Below are 20,134 nucleotides of genomic sequence, written 5' to 3'. Positions count from 1 at the left end.
TTGAGATTATAGGTGGAAAATTCAGATAAGTAAACTGCACCACAAGTTAAAAGTCCAGCTGTCTTTCTCCAGATCTCCACAACACAAATGTTTTTCTGTACCACTAAAGCAGTGTTAAAGTCAGGTGGCTCACGCAGAATTCTATCACTCATAATTTTTTACATATTACAAAATTACTGCCTGTATCCTGCGTTGTTCACCAGATGCCACCGGAGGGCGACAGATATACCTAAAAAAAATTAATATGTTTATGTTTACCTCCAGCTGTTTCACCATTGATCAAAAGGACGGGGCCACAGCTGTGAGCTGAGCAACTCTGAGTAAGATATCCCGCATGCGCTTTCTAACACTTCACTGTTACCTCACACAGATAGTCACCGAGACAGAAACACACTATTTTTTTCCCTCTTGCGTGTGTGTTTGTGTGGCTCTGTGGGGAGAAAGTCAGTCACAAAGGAAAGTACTCAAACAGTGAGCGCACGCGGTAGACCTCCACCTCCGTTTTTTCCTTTCATGGCTGATCTTTGAACCTCGTTAACTCCACACAGATCACTCAGAGCACAGCAGCGGAAATTGTACCTCTATAATAATTTAGGCAACTGGATAAAACCCCGATATCTCCGACCCTGGAATGGATCTGCCTCTGCGCTGTGTGCGGTTTCCACGGACAGCCTAATTCTTCTTTCCTGGAGGATCAGTGAAATGCTTTGAGTAAAGCAGAAGTTAAAAAGAAAATTTATGTCCACTGGAAGAAACTACATCGCTTAAAAGTAGAAACTACATCGCTTAAAAGTAGACAATGTTGAACCTCATATGTTTTCTAACGTGCGTCTTGGCTTTTATCACAACTTCCCAGACTGTGCGTGGGAATGTCACTGATGGAGACGCGTTTTTGGAGAATATTATCCACTACTATGGTGAAAATAATTCCATTACAACAACGAATCTTGAAGATTTACTGCTGTTGATCTCAGCCAGACGATCTGACTTAATAAGTAAGGAAAATCCACTGGAAGAGCAAGAGGTACAAACGTATTCTATTTACTATATACTGCAGTTTTTATTATTTAAACTTATTAATCATTAAAGTTACTTTCTCTGGGGCTTACAACCATACACTATTTGACCTTGCATGTAATAAATCCTTGAAATATTGTGTAGCAATGATATATGAGTAGTCTTGTTACTCATTTCTTACCCTCATATAGGCAATTAAAGAACATTTTAACCTTTATTTTATTACTTTTTATTATTATTATTATTTATTTATTTTACATTTTTACTCAATTCCTCAAAGTTTCTCCATGTGCCATATGGTATCATTTCTGCCTTTAAAAAGATTCTAAATGACCTTAAACTTTCATTACTGAGCAGAATTGTCTTCAAATATTTCTTTACTGCATGTCTCTTCTGCCACTTATAATGAAAGTTTTAATTACACAGCATATCCAAATACATGCATTACAAAGGGCTTCAGAAAAGAAGCTGGTACATTTATATTTAAATGCATGAAAATTATGTCTAATAACAACTTTCTGTCCCTCAGTGTCTCTCTGCAAAGCAGATCTTATCCCAGTTTGGCTACAATAATGTCAGTCAGCTGACTGTGGAACATCTGGAGAAGATCTGCCCTGCTGTGTTGACCCAGGTGCTGCTGCCTTCCTGCCCTTACATTGCCCCCGAGGAACTGCTTCACATGGACTACTCTGGTGAGCCAAATCATCCCAACGTGTCTATTTGTCAAGACCTCTGTAAATTAAATAATTTGCCAGGGTTTGCTTGTTTACTTGAATTGGGTCAAGAAAACTTTTGTGGACAGTCCCGTTTATGGTGGATGATTTTTAAAGCTGCTGTTGATGGGGTTTTTTTTCTTATACTGACCCTGATAAAGAAAATGTGGGACATTCTTGATTCTGATTGCTTAGAGATGGTTTGAGAATGCTAATAATAATTTATTCCTGCTGGACAGTGCAAAAGAAGAACGTTGTAGTTGTGAAGCTATAACCCGCCACATTGTCGGACTCACGGAGCCACTGACCTCGCAGATATCGGCCATATCAACAGTCCTGCTCGGTGCTGTTGACACAGTTATAGCCAACTGTGACTGTTGTTCAGCATGTTGTTCCCGAACCATGCTGTTTCCTCTGCTGGCCTGAGAAGAATTTCTCTCAGGCAAATAAATAGTAATAGTATGTTTTAAAATCTCGAAATAAAAGAGGCCTGGCACTGAAAATATGAAAATCTATTCACCATTAGATTATATTTAAGAAAAGTAATTTGTGCCCACATTAAAATAATAACTTATATCGTCATATTTCACTAAATAGCATTATTGCTGGTCTAATAACAATGTCTGGCACATTTATTGAATTTCTTTTGAAAAACTGGCAATGCTCAAAAACAATAAAACACATACATTTGCAGTTGGTGTTACAAATGCATTTAAGAAGGTATATTTATTTCTGCAGGCGAGTTTGGTTAGCTAGGGTTTAATACTGCAGTGTTTCACAGGTATTTACCTGCACATTCCAGGTTCTTGTCACATTGCCAGGCCCCATTGTAGTAGGTATGTTGGAGGTATCGAGGCTGCATTTAAGAGTCTAGAAAGAAGAAAAAAACTTGAATTCTTGAGAACCTTTTCTTCTCGTTTTGTGCCATGACAGTGTGGGGTTATGGGTTTCTGGCCGTTACTGTGATCAACCTGGCATCCCTGCTTGGTCTCCTGCTCATCCCGTTCATCAAGAAGCCTTATTTCCCCAAAGTGCTGACCTACTTCATTGGTCTGGCCATCGGGACGCTTTTCTCTAATGCTGTTCTTCAGCTCATACCAGAGGTTTGTAAATGGATGAGTGAGTAAAATTAAGCTTGCCACTGGTTTTTTGAGAGATGTTTAATTGTTTCATAGAATAATACCTATGAATGCACACGCACACTCTAGAAGTCTTTTCTGCACCACTGACATTCTCCGTTTATTCCATAGGCCCTGGGGTTTGATCCTAAAGTGGATTACTATGCAACAAATGCAGCTGCAATATTTGGAGGGTTTTACCTCCTGTTCTTTGTGGAAAAGATACTGAAATTATGCCTCCGGATGGACCATGAGGTAAGATAACAGTGCAGGAAGTTTCTCAGGTTCAAAGCACTATAATGTTGTCATTCCCTCCTGTTTTACATCTGACATTGAGTGTGTCTGTTTTATTGGATAATTTGATCACTCTAATAACACTTCAAGGTAGTCATGTGTACATAAATCATTTCTTATCAGAAATGACACGCGAGATATTGAAGTTCACAGCAATTAGGTGCATGTACAGTTTGGACAGTGACACAGTTTCTGCAGTATGTGCACATTACAGTGACTAGACTGACTGTTTTAAAATACACTATGATGTAGTGAGGCAAAGCTGCAAAATAAAAAATGTGTCATTGTCTCATTATTCATGGATCTAACCGCATGCTGACCTTATTATTTGAAACCATGTTTAGCACGAGTAATCGTATATTTAGGGCACATTTAGGGCAAAAGTCCAACACTGAAATCTTTATCTTTGTGGTCATCCACACGTGATCACTCAAAGAGTGTTCAAAGAGCAGTCCAAAAGTTGTACAAAAGGAGAAAAGATGTGGAAAATAACAAAGCGGTAGTATGCAAAATCGAAACTAGAAGAAAAAGAAAACATGAGGAAACCCGCCAAAACCATAAATCACGACACAGATAACAAGTAAACGCCTAAAATAGCCTAAAAGTTATGAGTTTTTAAGTTCCTGAAGTGGAAAAGGCTTCTTTAACCTGAATTTGATGTCTGTCTTTTTAGCACGGCCACAGCCACTTCACACTTTCAGAGACACCTCAGGAAAACTCTATCCACAACGGAGACGCACTGGCAAAAAAGGACTCCATCATTTTAACCGCCATCACCACCGTCGCTACAGACAGGAGCAGCCCAATCCTAGATACGAACGTGGAAACTTCTCAGGTAACATTTGACACGTGATTGCTCTTTAGCAGCAGAATAAACTGTGCAGGTTTGGAAGCCAACAGGTATCAGCTCTAGGTCACATCAACCTATGGAACAATCAATTTTATAATCAAAGACATTTTATCTAGTCTAGAGTAGCTCAAATGTTTTTTTTATCAGCTTATGATAAGCTTGTCAATCTACTGAACTTCCATTGAAATTATATCTACAGCATGTGTTTAATTGATAGAGACTTGCTGTCCAGCAAATTTTGCTATAAAAGACACACCTCACAGGAAGCAATCATGATCTATATGCTGTTAGGATGTGTGATATGCATAAATTGGAAAGGTAGGCAATATTTAAAAATATTTATTAAGCAGGAAGCAATAGCTCAGGCATTTCGTTTTTTTCCTGGAGCTGTTTATTGAGCTGTTTTCAGGCTGATTGGCGCGTCTGTTAATATTTAACAACATTTGTTGTGTCATACGGAGGCCAAGCAAACAGACTTGCTGATGACAAGAAGGGACCGAGCAGCGGAACCCAGCTTCAGGTCTTTCCCCTCGGTCTAAACGCTGGAATTGTCAAAGGAGCACAAAGACTCCTTGTGTGCCCACTGCTAGTAAAAGGGGTTTATTGTTACTGCAGAATGTCTTTAATCAAATCCCAAAGGCGCTGTTTGTGTCTGCATGTTCTCAGGTTTCCTATTAACAGCACGCGTGCCATTATATGTGTAAGCGAGTTGTGTGAGTAATGCAGTGCATCCACTTAGAGAAAATATTTCCTGTTTTCAATTAATCAGTATTATTCTGTGGGTTAAAGATGAAGACTCTTTCATGATTAAAGCCTTTAGTACCATCTTTATTTTTTGACTTTCTAGCTGCGTTACTCTTTCTATGACTGTGTAACTATCGCTCAACCTTAAGATCCAACTATTAATAGGACTGCTGATAAATTTCTTAGAAACACACATTCATTTAGCATCATGTCCATGTTCTGTGGTAAATGTAAGAACTGGATAAAATCATTTAATATCAAGATTTGTGTGTAGCCTTTACAGTGGATTGCAACAACATTGGCATTAGCATCATAATTCAGTCAGAATTTAACATTCCAAACTAAGATGTCAAACTATATTCACACTTAGTTTACTTTTTATAATTATCCGAAACATTCACCAGCAGGGGGCAGCATTTTCCTGGTGGGTGTGTTTAGTCTTTGATATGACTTTATAGCTATCCTCATTTCCTCAAAAGACTATGGCAGGTTTGTAAGTAATAATAATAAGTTGTTAATGACTTGCCTCAACCCAGTGCACCTGATTAAATAATCAGCCAATGTGATCATCTATAAAAGCAGAGATTTTGCTGGCTTTCTGGAGCGTGGAGCATGATGCCAAGAATGAAAGACAACAGCAATGATCTTAGAGTTGCAACTGCTGTTGTCTATCAATCTGGGAAGGGTTATAAGACCACTTCCAAACAATTAGACATTATTGACAAATGGAAAACATTCAGGACTGCTGCCAGTGTTCCCAAGAGTGAGCGTATCAGCAAACTGATCCAAAGATCAGACCGTGCAATGCTTAGAGAAACTGCAAAAATTAAAAATAAAAAAAAAGCTGCATCTCAGACCCTACAGGTTTCGGTTAGCATGTTTAATGTTATAAAAACACTGAAGAAAGGTTGCTAAGAGAAATAGATATCTTCTTTCTAAAACCACATGGCAGCATGGCTTAGGTTTGCAAAGTTACATCTGAACAAACCACAAGAACTTCTAGAAAGAAGAGTCGAATGTGAGACCATCTGTCCAAGAGCTAAAGCTTGGCTGAAATCGGGCTTGCACTACAACAGGGACAGCAGCAGATTTACAACACAATGGCTGATAAAGAAAGTGTTTCAATGACCCAGCCAAAGTCCAGACCTCAACCTCACTGACAGGGTCGGTCTTTAAGGGATATTTGAACAAAAATTTGCCTGCACACCTCAATGAAATGAAGCAACCTGGTAAAGAAGTGTGAATGGTAAATGGCCTGTATTTGTATAGCGCTTTAGTCCGCTACTAGTCCCCTCTAGGGACTCCAAAGCGCTTTACACACCCAGTCATCCACTCATTCACACACTGGTGGAGGCAGCTACAGTTGTAGCCACAGCTACCCTGGGGCAGACTGACAGAAGCTAGGCTGCCATATCACGCTATCGGCCCTTCTGGCCAACACCAGTAGGCGAAGTGTCGTGCCCAAGGACACAACGACCAAGACTGTCCGACTGTCCGGGCTCGAACCGGTGTTGTCCCAAAGTAGGTATCCCCGACAAAATTTGTTTCCCCTGTGCTGGGAGCACCAAGAAGTACTGATGTTTTCATTTTGTGAAAAAGTGAAAAATTAGTATCGTTACATTACATTACATTCAGTTTGAGGGTTACAACAGAAAATTATATATTTATTGCTCACGGGTATCAGATGGGATTATTTTTAACAAACCATTAACGTTTTGGCTGATAACTATTTTTATATTTTTATTCTCCTATAACTTTACTATATAAAGAGCTAAATCCTCCAAAGTTTCAGGAGTAATGCGTCATAATAAGAAGTGTTTGTGAACGAAAAATCAGCAATGTGGGATACTGTTTGTCCGTGATTTACACAGGGGGGACAAATTGTGGCAGGATCAGCCTGATATTATTTGTATCCCACTATAACTTCGTTGTATAAAGAGCTAACATCTCAAAAATGTCAGGAGTAGTTAGTCATTATAAGAAGTGTTTGTAAACTAAAAATCAACAATGTGGGATACTGTTTGTCCGTGATTTGGACAGTCCAGCGTGTGCTCCCGACGCAGGGGAAACTAATTCTGTCGGGGATACCTAATTTGGCACAACACCGGTAACCTTCCGATTACAAGGCAAACTCCCAACTCTCGAGCCACGATCACCCCAAGTGTGGGTCAAAATTCCGATCACACTGATTGATTACGTCAAATAGAAAACACATTATTTCAAGTTAGGACTGCACACTGCTTCTGCATTTGACACGGTGTTGTTGTGTTCTTGTTCATGTGAGGTTCTATTTATCTGATCCTGTTAGAACAAAATCATTTTTATTATGTCATGATAATATAAAACCTTAGAATTGAAAGAGGACGTACTTTCCTCTCACCGTGAAAGTATGTGATGTAGCTACATGTTGTCTTTCACACTCACTATCAAAACACAATCAGGCATTAGCCGTAGCCGTGTATGTGTAACTTGTCCTGCCACTCTTCCAGGACATCGAGGTGCCTGATGTCATGTGCCGCTGGTTGCGGGGCCAGCGCATCCGCAGCATCAAGACTGTGGCGTGGATGATAACTCTAAGTGACGCACTCCATAACTTCATAGATGGTCTGGCTATCGGCGCTTCCTTCACAGTGTCTGTCTTGACAGGGTTCAGTACATCCACTGCCATTGTGTGTGAGGAGTTTCCCCATGAGCTGGGTGAGTGATAAGTAGCGGAAAATCAGTTTCAGCCCCCACATGAGTCATTCCAAACTCTGCTGTGCAGCCAAACTTTGCATTGAATGTGCCTGTACATCCTGTATCTATGAGCATGTAGAGACAAGCTGCAGAAGTGCCCCAGGAATACATGTTCTTAGAAATAATGGAAAATATGACTTGCAACTAAAAAACTCCAGAAAAGACATGAGTGGAAGGAACATGTATATATTTACAGTTAGAGTTCAAACTTGCTTTCTGGGTATAAAAATGAAAATAAATCTTTTCATGAAATATACTGTAGCTCGCTTTAAAGGGGGAAATGTGACTAACAGACAAGACAGAAAGAAAAAAATGTTGTTTTAAGTATAATGTTCAATCTGCTTGTGTAAAAGAGCTATTTTTTCCTCTCAAGGTGACTTCGTCATCCTGCTGAATGCTGGAATGAGCATCCCGCAAGCCATTTTCTTCAACCTGTTGTCAGCCGTGTCGTGTTACATCGGCCTTGTGTTTGGCATCCTGCTCGGCAGCAACTTTGCCCCCAATGCGATCTTTGCCATTGCAGGAGGAATGTTTCTGTACATCGCTCTGGCGGACATGGTGAGTTGAGTTCTCTTGATAGCAGATAGAAAAAAAAGCAGAACCAACATTTATTTAGTCAGTCACTGGACTTCCCCAACATGTTCGAGGCTTCCACTCTATTAAATTACTGATGGGTTTGATGGTTGTCTGCATGTAGCTTCTTATGATCATTCAGCTCCATTGTCTTTGTTTTACAATGCACAACTTTGCAGCTTAAAATCGCTCATGTTGAGTTTATCAGTGTTATTCCTAGAAAAAGTTGTGTGCTATCTGTGTGAAGCCTCTGATACCTGTAAACTCTGTGTACACTCCTCCTATTCAAACACGCTGTGACCAAAATGGACCATTAAGACAAACATTTCATGTGAATTAAAAGTAGAGAACATATTGGACCGATCTCTCCAGATACTGGAGAGACTGTCAGCTGTGGATGGTTTGATAAAAAATTCTGTATGCCAGCTTATATAATATGATAATATATGTCAGTTACACTCTGTGACCACTATGTTAGGTACAGCTGTTCAGCTGCACGTTAACCTTGATTCATTTAGGATCAAGAAAGGACTGCTGAAGTTTAAACCCCGCATCTGAATAGTAATTTAAATTACTTTCTCTAACATTTAAAATAAAATACCTTGTTGATATCAGAAATCAGAGGAGAATGCTAAGCGTTCTTCAAGTTGATAGTAAGCGGACAGTAATTCAAAACCAAGGTATGCAGAAGAGCATCTTTGATAGTCTTTAGAAACAAAAGGCAAAATGAAAGAACAGGAAACTGAGCCTGCAGTTTGTTTGGGCTCACCAATATTGGACAATAGAAAGGAAAATCTGGTTGGAAGAGCATGTCAACAACTTGAAACAACTATTAACAACTTGAAAACAGTGAGTTTGTGCACATATACAACTTGAAAACATGGGAAGGTGAGGGAGATCATTTCTTGACTCCTTAGTACCAAGTGAGCATTGTTTAAACATGGCAGACTACTATTGCCAACCATGTCCACCCCTTTATGACCACAGTGTGTCCATTCTTATGATGACTTCTTTCAGCAGGTTAATGCATCATGTCCCAAAGCTCAGATCTTCTGAAAATAGTTTCTTGATGAAAACAGTGAGTTCTCGATACTCACATGTGCTCCACAGTCCGAGCTCAATCTAACAGAACACTTTTAGGATGTGGTGGAATGGGAGATTCACATTATTGATGTACAGCTACAACTGTGTGATACTGTTATGTCAATATGCACCATAATTTATGAGGAATGTTTCCAGCAACGTGTTGAATCTATGCCAGTTTTTCTGAAGGAAAAAGAGGCTGAACTGGTACTAACACCTAATACCTAATAAATTGGCCAGCAATTATATATAGCAGTATCCTGGTAATATTCAAGTGTAGGTTTAAAATTAAGTCAAAAATACATATTTAATTAAAAGGTTCAGAAATGTGCATGACACCAAATTACCTTATATTTTCCTGTATTTCTTTAAGCTGTCAGTGCCTTTTCTACCTTTTAAGTTTGGTTAATTAAGGCCAGTGACATAAAAATATTTACTGCAGTATTCGGTATTATAAACACAATGTGTTGTGTGAAGAACTTTGTTTTTGTTCCTGTTTTGTTAATCAACTCAAACCTTCAGCTGTTTCATGTAAAGGAATATATTTAAGAAGGAAAATTTATTTAGTTTTGGTTTTGGTCTTTTCATGGAATTTGTTAACAATGAGAAAATTTCCCTCGTTTCATATGAACCACATGAGAACAATATAACTGTAGCCATACAAACCTGAACATTTACACTTCTTCTTTTTATATTGTTGCTTCTCAAATCTAAACCTCAACCTTACTAATTGCTATTCCTCATTTCAGTTCCCAGAGATGGACAGCATAGCACGGGAACAAAAAAAAACTTCTACGAAGATCGTTTTCTTCCTGATCCAAAATGCAGGGCTGCTAACCGGGTTTACCATCATACTTCTGATCACCATGTTCGCAGGAGAGATCAACCTGGGCTAGAGGACACAGAGACACAAGCTGGAAATAAAAATAGATTCGAGCTGCTTCTGTTTCTGCTCACAGCTCACAGAGCTGGACTGCAAAGTAAATTTAAAGTGAAATCCCAATGTTAAAAGTTAAAACAATACTTTTCTACCTTTGTACAATCAATATAGTGGAAGTGTTTACTCCATAAAAAGGGAATACCTTTACATCGTCATGTATGAAATCTAGATGTATTTTAAGGAGACAATAAATTATTTTTTCAGTCTTCATGTATTGTGAACTATTTTATTTTTTAACCTTTTCGGTGCTACACTGTAAACCAACAGTTTTGTTTCCCTTTTGTGGCAGGAAAATGAAAATGTTTGACCTCTTTGACCTTTTCCAGGTTGTGTTGCTGCGGCTGTATTTCAAACGTGCAGATTTCTTTTCGCTGCCCTTTCTCGTTTAGGGATTTAACTGAATGATAATTACACCAAGACTGAACTGTGACTGATATAGCAACTCTTTTAATACAGCAATTAATGTAGCACAATATAATCTAGTTATTATGCTCCACTGGACAAAGACATATAACAAAAAAGCTTATCGGAACATGTTTTCTTACTTTTTTATGAGCTCTCTTCATTATCCTCAGGGTGACCTGACAATGGAGTGATTCGGACACATAAGACATGGGAGCAAATGCCTTCAGTGGTGGTTCCTGTTTAGCTGGGCTGTCTGCTCCCCTATCCATCCTCTAAATACCCTCATTTCCCATCTCTCTTTACTGTCTTTGTTGAGTTAAAGCATTCAAATATTTTCAGAAATGAAATAAAAAGTGATTGTCGTAATATGTGTAACACTTTAAAGAATAAATTACTTTGCAACGAAAATTTTTAAAAATGGTTTCTATATACAGACTATGAAATGATGAAATGTACAAAAAATGCTGATTACATAAGTATATGTGTATCTGAGGATATAAACAGTGATTGAGCATATTGCATATTAGGGCTATACATAGTTGATGTGTGAGGACATCTTAATTTTTTAACCCATGAAGGTGAGTCTTCAAAACAATACTCTTAAGCAGTAACATTTATATGCAGTGTACTCCTGAATCTGCAATACAACTTACACATCACAGAGAAGGATAGGGATACTATTTATCTTTGTAATGTAGTGAAGTTGTTTGGAAACGTAGCCAGGAAACTGCCAGGAAACCTGGCAGTGCACCACTGCAAAACTGTGATATTACAATGATATTGCAAGTAAAGATTTAAACTTTACCCAACATTATAATAAGGTTAAAAGAGAAATACGCAGTCATATAGGTATAACCCAACAGTTATGATGTCCCGCTTTTGGAACAATATCTCCAAAAAGGCTGTAGCAACAGCCTAAAACAGTAACGGTAAAAATACAACGCATTTCACGCCAGCTTTCAAGGTTCTTCCGACGATCCCTGAATGTAGCACGGTAGACATGAGGAAGTAGTTTAGGAGCCAAGCGAAATGAAGGGTTTTTGAGTTGGGGAAACTGAATTTAGACTCCACTTTCAAGGACAGGCATAAAACAGGTAAGTCGCATTTATTTTGTGGGTTTTTTGAGTCATAAAATATCAGAGCAAACTGCAGTCAAATCCTCAGCGCCTTTGTGAGGTTAGCACTGATGCTAGCTTCTGTTGGCTAATCTGGATTGTTTATTCACCTTTTCTGAAAGGACACGACGAGTTTATTATGTGAACGTGTGTCCCGTCTAATATCTGGTCAAATAGCGGACAGCTAGCATTACTAAAGCTTATTTCGGTTTTGGGCTAACTCATGTGATGTGCCTTCAGGTGTGTTTAACGGACATTTCGATCAGAGATGAAACTGTTTAATTTTTTAAAATAGCTTCCAAAATTCAAATTTTTAAAATAGCTTCCAACTCCAGCCACACCGTGTTTGTTTATTTATGTTAACACTGTTTATTCTGATGCATACTTTACGAGGCATTTAAGCCAGCAGGGTTTTCTTAATCTTTGTGATGGTCGACATTTTTGCTTATATTTGTAAATAGACTACAGTCAACAGGATTTATAAAGGGATTGCATATGAAATATAGAAGAAACCTGTTCTGCAAGTGTCTTAATGACTCTGTTATTGTACTCACATTACAATAAATCAAGCCATACGATGGAGGATTTCATTATTATTAACATTTATTTCGAGAATAAAGTCAAAATGTGGAGATTGCATTTGTTGTTTCAAGTGCCACGGCTGTTTTACCCTGTACAATATGCGTTGTGCAGAAGAGTTAGTGAAACAACGTGATCAGCTGTGTCTTAAAAAGGAGGTAACGGAACAGAGCATTTGCATCACGGGTGTGCGACCGATAAATCTGCAACAGCTGTGTGATGCTGTCGTGTCAACATGGACCAAAGAAGAAGAATTAATTCAGGAACAAGGCAAATCGGTGTCTAACCCGATACCAGAAAGGTGTACCTAATAAAGCAGATGTTGAGTGTATTATCTCACTGAAATATATTGGTGTCTGTATTTTTAGGTTATAATTTCTGCAAAGACAAAATATATTTTTCTGGAAATTGAATTGCATTGAAGTGTTGATGATTAGATGTCTTTACTACCACTAATTACTACAGAAAATGATTGTTTTCGCCTGAGATAAAGAAAGCTTTTGTCAGAGTGAAAAAAGTGATTGTGTATTGCAGATTTGTTTGATCCCTGCTTGTATTTTGACATCTCTTGTGTCTTTACCTCTGTGATTGAAAAGCTGAACGAGCCATGGACAACATTCAGATCCGGAAGTTTCATGATGAAGATGCTGATGTTGTGAAGGAGCTCTTCACCTTGGGGATGAGTGAGCACGTGCCTTCATCCTTTATGCACATTCTGAAGCAGCCGCTGACCCAGATGGTCCTCATGTGCATGTTCTGCGCTCTCCTGACCAGCTCTAAGTCCTTCCTGCTTCCCGTCTTGGCCGTCACCTTCTGCCTGGCTGGAGCCCGGCAGATGGTCGTCTACATGTTCAACAAATACATCGAAGCCACGTTCAGAAAGGACCTCAACAACATCAGTGAGACCTACCTGAAAGGGAAAGACTCATGCTTTTGGGTGGCTGATAGCGATGGCCGGGTAGTGGGTTCGGTGGCTTGTCTTCCTGCTGAGGATGCTCCTGGTTGCTTGAAGCTGAAACGCATGTTGGTCCGCCGCAGTCACCGCGGGATGGGCATCGCAAAGGCTCTGTGTCGTACAGTGGCTGAATTTACTCGCGACAGGGGTTACGGAGCTGTAATACTGCAGACTTCTGTGGTGCAGACAGATGCTCAGAAGCTGTACGAGCACATGGGCTACAAAAAGATAAGAGAGTTTGTCGTTCCAGAGTTTCTTGCCAAAATCCTAAACTTCACCCTGCTTGAGTACAGACTTGATTTACAGCAGGACTGAGGAATGGACTGAATCAGATATAAACACTGAAAACCATTTCAGGGCAGCAGTACAACACATTTATCTAGTTCTTCCACTCTGTGTTTTCCCAGTATGTATTTGATTGAGGCAGAAACACTCTGGACAGGTCGGGCATGGGGGGTTGAGATGGGGGTGTGTTTACTCAACACTTGTAGAGCTGGTCCAGTTGTGTTTTCTCCTGTTTCAAACACACACAAGATCGTTACTGTTTCATTTGTGTGTGAAATAGTTGGTTCCACAAAATGTTAAAGTAGAAAAACTCAGCTTTTGTTAAGGGTTTTGTGTTGATTTGTCATTTTATTTAACTTCTACATGATTTTAACAATAAATGTATACATCTGAACACAAAAGCTGCGATCACTTTTGCAGTGTTATTTCAAATCTGTTGTTTTTGCTCAGTTTGTGATGAATTGATCCAATACAGGAGATCACTAGAGGCCCCTTTAGTAACTTGGCCACAACAATCTCTGGTGTCATTAAGATATTCATAATAGTTTGGTTATAAATTTCTCTCACTGTACTTTTCTGTGTTCATAATTCTATTAATTTTGACAAGATCTTTAACATCACCAGATGTTAGCCAGCTCCAAACAATGAGAGAGCCTCCACTGTTTTTAACAGATGGCTCTACACTCTCACTGTTGCATGTCTCTCCTTACCGCCTCCATATATGTATTGAAACATTTTCAAATTTGGAATAATCTCTCCATTACCTCCATCGACCTGTTACCACTGATTTTCAGTCCAGTTCTTGTATCATTTGCCATACCTTATCCTTGACAGCCACTTTTTCACTGGTCAGGTACAAAGACTGGACTAAAATACATGAAAAAAGCAGTCAATGCCGACAGAAAACATTAAAAGAGCTTTAGAAACCTTGAAGAAGTATTCCTCAAGGCCCTCTTAAAAATGTTAAGATAGTCTGGCTGCTTGGAGTAAAATATAGATAAGTGAGGGGTAGCTTAGGACTTTTGCACAGTGGTGTGTAGTATTACGATGCATGCAATACTTCTGTTTTATCCAGAAATACACTCATATATGTACAAATCACTTAATATCTCTATGCATGGAAAACTACCTGAAGTCATCTTTATTTCTATGGTCCTCTGAGCAGAGTGTTGAGACTATAGATTGTACTGCTGGAGGCCCAAAAAGGAAGCTGACAGCTGTTCAGCCCAACAGTGTCTACTGTGTGCCAGGGGGAGGTTGTGGCTGCAGGGTGAAGAACCCAAACAGATATTTTGGGTTACTGCTTTGGTTTGAGTTTATTTTTTACATGCTATATGCCTCGCTGTAAATGACTACCACCTCAATGATGCTCACCTGTGTCAGGTTGTTGTTTTATTCCTTAAAAAATAATTAAAGCTGTGAAGAGTATTTTTGTTTCATTTAAAATTTATACTTAAATTGTGATATAAGGTACTTTTGTACTTGCCTGTAATCAGGAAATAAGTACAAAATAATGCCACGATAAATAGCACAAAAATGACAGAAAAAGGCAAAATTTAAATAAAAAAGTTATTTCATTTTTATTGATATAGCCTCAGTCTGTATGTGTTTAAACCGTGTCATCTTTGTGCTGCTGAGCTCGTTTAAATACTTGAGTTTATATCGGGCCCCTGAGTTTGTGTCAGGCGGGCTGAGTCAGGCAGCAGCTCGGCCACCTCGAAGCGGATGTGTCCGGCCAGACCTCCATGGATGGATGTAGCCTGTCAGGGACGAAGCGGAGCAGTTAGCCGGATATTTTGACGTAAGCAGGTAGGTTTTAGTGCATATTTATTATCTGACCGTTGGGGTTTTAACTCAGAATACACACATACACCAGTCTTGAACTATAAGCTTGTGTGGTTTCTTAATATTATCTCTTGGATATTATTTTTTTATTCATTTATTGAAATTGCCAAACGAAGCTAACGAACGTTGCTGCTAGCAGCTGATCAGGGAGTGTCTGCCTGACAGCTGACAGCACCAAATGTGAGCGTTAAAATTAAGGTTTATTATTAGTTACAGCTGTTAAAATTAAATGTTCTCACATTAAAACGACTAATAATGAAGAACATGGCAAGTGTAATGAGCCTTGCTTTCGATTAAGGCGGCTGTGTCGATATCCAATCCTAAAGGGATGATTATTCTCGGTTAAATTAAATAATCTTCTAATCCGGATCGTTTTTCTTAATTTGTCATCCAGTTTGGTTAATCTGTCGGGAGAAAATGTCCCGTAGGGCTTCAGCCACACCCATGCTGTGATTTATTGTGATTACCAGCAGAAGCAATACGCAGAAATGTATATAGTTATTATTTTAATGTGTAGTAGTATCTTAATTCTTTCCCAGTAATACATGTATAAATAAGATATCATTGTATGTCCCGATTATTGCAGCAGAATTTCAGCCTTCAGTAGATTTTATACACACTAGATGGCACCAGATTACATATGTAAAGATATGGTACAGACTATAGACATGCACACTATAAATACTTTATACCAGTTTATACTAAGGGTGCTTTGTGTTTTATGCACGCAAATCCTAATTGAATGCATACAGGGATAAAGTGCTGGCTTTACACAACTATTCAGCTGATGACCTACTTTTCTTGGATGCATTGCTCAGTGATGAGACCATCCTGAATATCATTGACATGCAAGCATTACAGGCTGTAATTCCCCCAGTATTCTCCAGCAATTAGACACATTTAAAAACAGGGTTTGAAAAAAGGTTTGCATGGTCACATCTGCTGTTTTAATCTCACTTCAAATAAACTTGAGTGACACTGCTCAACTACACTGATTACAATTTAAATGTATAATTCAGTGACTCAAGTAAGTCCATTAATTATGTTTGTTATTCACATAAAGATTAATAAACCAAGCTAAAAATAATCACAGTAACCTCAATATTTCTTGACCTAAAATGAACAAATTATTTATTCAATTTCAGTTAGTTTCTTTTCTTTAACGTAGTGCCTCCTTTTAAAAATGGTCACCTCTAAAACTCTACCTGGATGATGTTGCAGTTTCTTTTTCAGTCGACCGTCAGCTGCTGTGTCCATATTGGCAAAATTTGTGTCATATAAGCCAAGCTTGTGCTAAATAAAAGCTTCCTTGGAGCAATAGTTATGCTCGTTTTTTACCTTGTTGAGTGATATCAATTTGTTCCTCCCGGACAGACAGACTGAGGTGCAGTGTGGCTGTAATTTTCCTGCTTAAAATCCCAGAGTGTCACCTCTGTTCCTGCGTCCTTCCCGTTTGCTGGTCTGAGTGGGCTCAAAGCAGCAGCACCGCCTCTTTCTCAGTTTCTCTTCCATCATCTTCTATAAGGAGGACGAGCTTTGAATTAGATTGTCTGCTAGTCTTTAGAGAGATAAGAGGCTCCCCTTCTCTATTTCTTCCCACAAATGCCCAACACCCCCGTTTTTTGGTTCTGCCTCCATCATTTGCATAAAAGGGTGCAAAGACACTGCAGAGGTTTGTTTTGTCCCTAAACATCCCCAGCTATCCCCCAGCTGAAATATTAGTCTGTGGATTGCATATATGGCTGGTTTTTGTTATTATCCTGGCCCATGCTTTGTTGCTGAAGCTTTATATGTCCTGTATTATTTTGAAAGGAAAAATATTCTCCTCTCTTGAAGGCTTGGGTTCCAGCGTTTCTCATCAGCCTCTAAGCTGAAAGCTTTTACACAGAAACCCTGCAGCGCTTGCTTCCATTGCAAAGAGATGACAGCAGAGAAAAAGAGAGGACTGGGAGTTGAAAAGCTCCAGCCATGCAGTTAGCAGATAAAAGAACTAATCCTTGCTCTGTGATGGGCCACAGTTTTAGGCTGGACCCTAATGCAACCTCTGCTGCTTTTTGCTTACAATGTGCTGTGTTATGGAGCATCACCTGGACCTTTTGTGTTCAACCACAATGAAACAGCAGTTGATTAACTTGAACTGGTTCACCTCCCACTGGATGAAAAATGCTTAGCACCTGTTTTTTTCTTGACTTTTCCCCCCTCCCAGTTCTCACTCTAGCAGATGAAAGAAAGTGGAATGCTTTGTAATAAAAAAAAACACACACACAAAAAAACCCTGGAAATCCATTATAGGCTGCAGTGCAGCGAGAAATTAGGTTTAGTGTAATTTCAGCCTTTTCTTTTGATGTATTTACGACCCCATATGTGTTTTTTCCATTCCCTGGCTGATTAATCATAACTTGAGTCAATATTATTAATTTTTACCTTAAAAGTCTGTGTTGCCGAGGCGGAAAGTAGCCTTTGATCAGTGCACTCATGATAAGAAGTAAAAAACAAGCCTGAACCTCTGCATCATCCTAAATAATGAGGGCATGCACGGGAATAATAGCTGTCTATTTTGAGAAGCATGTCTGCAGGCTTTAGGACCCAGCAGCACTGTCTGGGCCTAAACCACCCTCCCTCCTGCAGAAGCCAGCTTAGACACAGCACAGTGCAGTGCTGCCCCTCAGCTGATGCGCTCACAGCAGACCCAGCTTGGCTTTATTTCTTTCTCCCCCTCTTCGTATCGCTGCTGTTCGCCTTTAACACCTTTAATCAGAGGGCTGGATTGGCAGCATCCTCCCCAGCAGAGACTTCCTGATAGGGTGAAAAAAGCTCCCGCAGACTTTGGCTTGTGGGCAGCAGAGAGGCGGGACGGTGGAGTTTTGGGAGCTCGGGCTGTACTGTGAGCAATAGGAGAGGGATGGTGTGATTCTGCGAGGAGACAGAGAGGAAGAGGGAGACGCTCCGGCAGCATCACTGAACCCCACTCCCCTCTCCTCGACCCCCTTCTGTCTGGCTGACGCTCTCCCCAATAACACGCTCTTTCAGTCAAGACTGGCAGTTTTGAGTGGGGGGCTCAGCAACCAGAAATCATGTCACACACTAGGAGGAATACGTACACCCGGGTGAGTGGATATATATACGCTCAAGGTAGTTGAATGAACGGTCTGAGTGGCGTTTAAGTTTGTCCTGCACAGCGGGCCATTGTTTCTGTAAGGTTTCTTTGATTTGTTTCACTCTGTCATCCCCTCCTTGTCAATTCCTGCCTTCAATAGGAGGGTTTCTAATCCATTTCACTGCTGCATTCCTCTGTCTGAATTGTCGCCTCTTTGTTCGGCTCAAATGCCCCTCCGGGGCAATATCAACATTGCTGCTGCGATGCTGAGAGCTGATACCTTTGCTATGACTTGACTCTGACGACCTGTGAACTAGTAGGTAGGTAGTTGGCTCGCTTTTTGTTATCAGCTAAACACACAATCCATGAGCCCAGAAGACTTCCTGTTTGTCATCCGTGTCTGAGTCAGGCGACTTTGCTGTCAATGGGAGGGATGACATCAGTGTGTGATCTTACATGTCAGCTTACTAAGCAAAAATAGCTCCTAGACTGTATGGATTTTAACTTATATGGAGGCGGTCTGTGGCAAGCACGCATATGACAGCTTTTCTTGCTTAAATAAAACATCGTGCTGACAATTAGAAAGCTACATGCGGGTTTTTCATCTTATTTCAGCTTTAAAGTCAGTGTGAGCCTTGCGTGTGTTGTAAGAGTAGAGTGGCACTAAATAATTCAGCACGCCCTCCTTGGGTCTTCTGCCTCCAGCACATGGCAAACGGTTCTAAGCAATGACTGAACATCGGTGAATACATCATTACAGAAGTTTTCATTATGACTTCAAGTATAATCCCCTGATGGATGTGCGATTGCAGATTGTTGAGCTGTGTTGCCCTGTGAAGCCATGTAGACTGAAGCGATTTGACGCTTTAAGTAAAAGCTTCGAGGACTCAGATGTGACGTAGAAACTGTGGAAACATAATTTATTGCTCATGACTAGTTAAAATGTCTCGCTCCATGTTGGTCATGAATTATAAGAGGAGTTAATTAGACTTTAAACAATTAAGGGGATCCAGGCTTTGAAGAAAAGCTGCCACTCAAGTGAATATCAGCAGTGGCTGTCTGACTTTATGTGTGAGGAGCTATGGTTGTTTATAATAAAGATACATGTATGTAACTTTCATCCAGTGTGAGGTGAGTGCCTTTAAATCATTGAAACACCAACTTTATACTTTAAATATGTTTTTCAAGCCAAGGTTTTATGACCATTAAAATTCTTGGAGTGATTGTGCAAAGCGCTCCTTACTTTCCAATTCCAATGTATACTTTGCAAAGTTTCATGTATATGAAATGATGTATGTATGAACCAGATTTTATGTTTTAATGTTTTCATGAATACTGAAACTCAAGAATAATGCACAATGTAGTGGGAGCTTCATGCTTTATGTGGAGCAGATGATCAGATTAGATTTTGAAGACCTAAAAGCTAACAAGTTCAAACTTATACCAAATATGTAGTACGGTAAGCCACATGTTTGTCACAGAAAACAAGAAGTAAAGTCAAATGTTTGAGGTTTATGTTTAGAACTAGAATTACCATAATGTACTTTTGTGTTCAGAAATTTACATCGACTCATCGTGGACATACATGTCACAGGGCTTTGAATTATTTCTTTGAATTGTTCTTTTTGCAGAGTGGAATAATTGTACAGCATACATCTTCATTGACTTTAAAAGCAAGAACTGGGAACACAAGTTTATTTTGGACTTTCTATTCCACACAGGGCAAAAAAAGTTACAACCACCTCCACTTTGGTTAAATGTCCCTTGGCAAGTTGCACCTTGACC

General features: G+C 39.5%; 3 protein-coding genes and 1 long non-coding RNA gene across 14 annotated transcripts in view; 3 read left to right on the top strand and 1 right to left on the bottom strand.

Annotated features, from left to right (window-relative positions):
* The first annotated feature begins 366 nt into the window (after window positions 1-366).
* slc39a8 (solute carrier family 39 member 8) lies at window positions 367-11,229 on the top strand. Its single transcript, XM_085144417.1, has 8 exons — window positions 367-1,024; window positions 1,547-1,709; window positions 2,664-2,833; window positions 2,981-3,103; window positions 3,816-3,977; window positions 7,226-7,433; window positions 7,846-8,030; window positions 9,878-11,229. The coding sequence occupies exons 1-8, from the start codon at window positions 800-802 to the stop codon at window positions 10,022-10,024; spliced, it is 1,383 nt and encodes a 460-aa protein (XP_085000543.1). The 5' UTR covers window positions 367-799; the 3' UTR covers window positions 10,025-11,229.
* Window positions 11,230-11,421: 192 nt separating this feature from the next.
* nat8 (N-acetyltransferase 8) lies at window positions 11,422-13,790 on the top strand. Its single transcript, XM_085144421.1, has 2 exons — window positions 11,422-11,567; window positions 12,764-13,790. The coding sequence occupies exon 2, from the start codon at window positions 12,775-12,777 to the stop codon at window positions 13,435-13,437; it is 663 nt and encodes a 220-aa protein (XP_085000547.1). The 5' UTR covers window positions 11,422-11,567; window positions 12,764-12,774; the 3' UTR covers window positions 13,438-13,790.
* Window positions 13,667-17,194, bottom strand: LOC146495901 (uncharacterized). 2 transcript variants are annotated; one of them, XR_014871320.1, is made up of 2 exons: window positions 16,458-17,194; window positions 13,667-15,167 (listed from the first exon to the last, which is right to left on the bottom strand). It is a non-coding gene; the product is annotated as an uncharacterized LOC146495901 (long non-coding RNA). The 2 variants fall into 2 exon arrangements; XR_014871319.1 differs by having other exon boundaries at window positions 16,591-17,117.
* The window catches only part of LOC146495900 (dynactin subunit 1-like), a 34,151-nt gene continuing 29,112 nt past the window's right edge, over window positions 15,096-20,134 (top strand). For 8 of the 10 annotated variants that reach the window (XR_014871315.1, XM_085144400.1, XM_085144399.1 and 5 more), the window contains exon 1: window positions 18,205-18,359. Coding sequence is in view for 7 of the 10 variants with exons in the window: in XM_085144400.1 (XP_085000526.1) it covers window positions 18,327-18,359 (33 nt within the window). In the remaining 3 variants the exon portion in view is untranslated. Of the gene's footprint in view, window positions 15,217-18,204; window positions 18,360-20,134 lie in introns of those variants that run through there. The other 2 variants (XM_085144398.1, XM_085144397.1) reach the window with 2 other exon arrangements.

The sequence above is a fragment of the Neolamprologus multifasciatus genome, chromosome 19, assembly GCF_963576455.1.
Source record: "Neolamprologus multifasciatus chromosome 19, fNeoMul1.2, whole genome shotgun sequence".
NCBI lineage: Eukaryota > Metazoa > Chordata > Actinopteri > Cichliformes > Cichlidae > Neolamprologus > Neolamprologus multifasciatus.
Note: the sequence above shows the minus strand (reverse complement) of the source record. Positions and strands in the feature narration are given on the sequence as shown.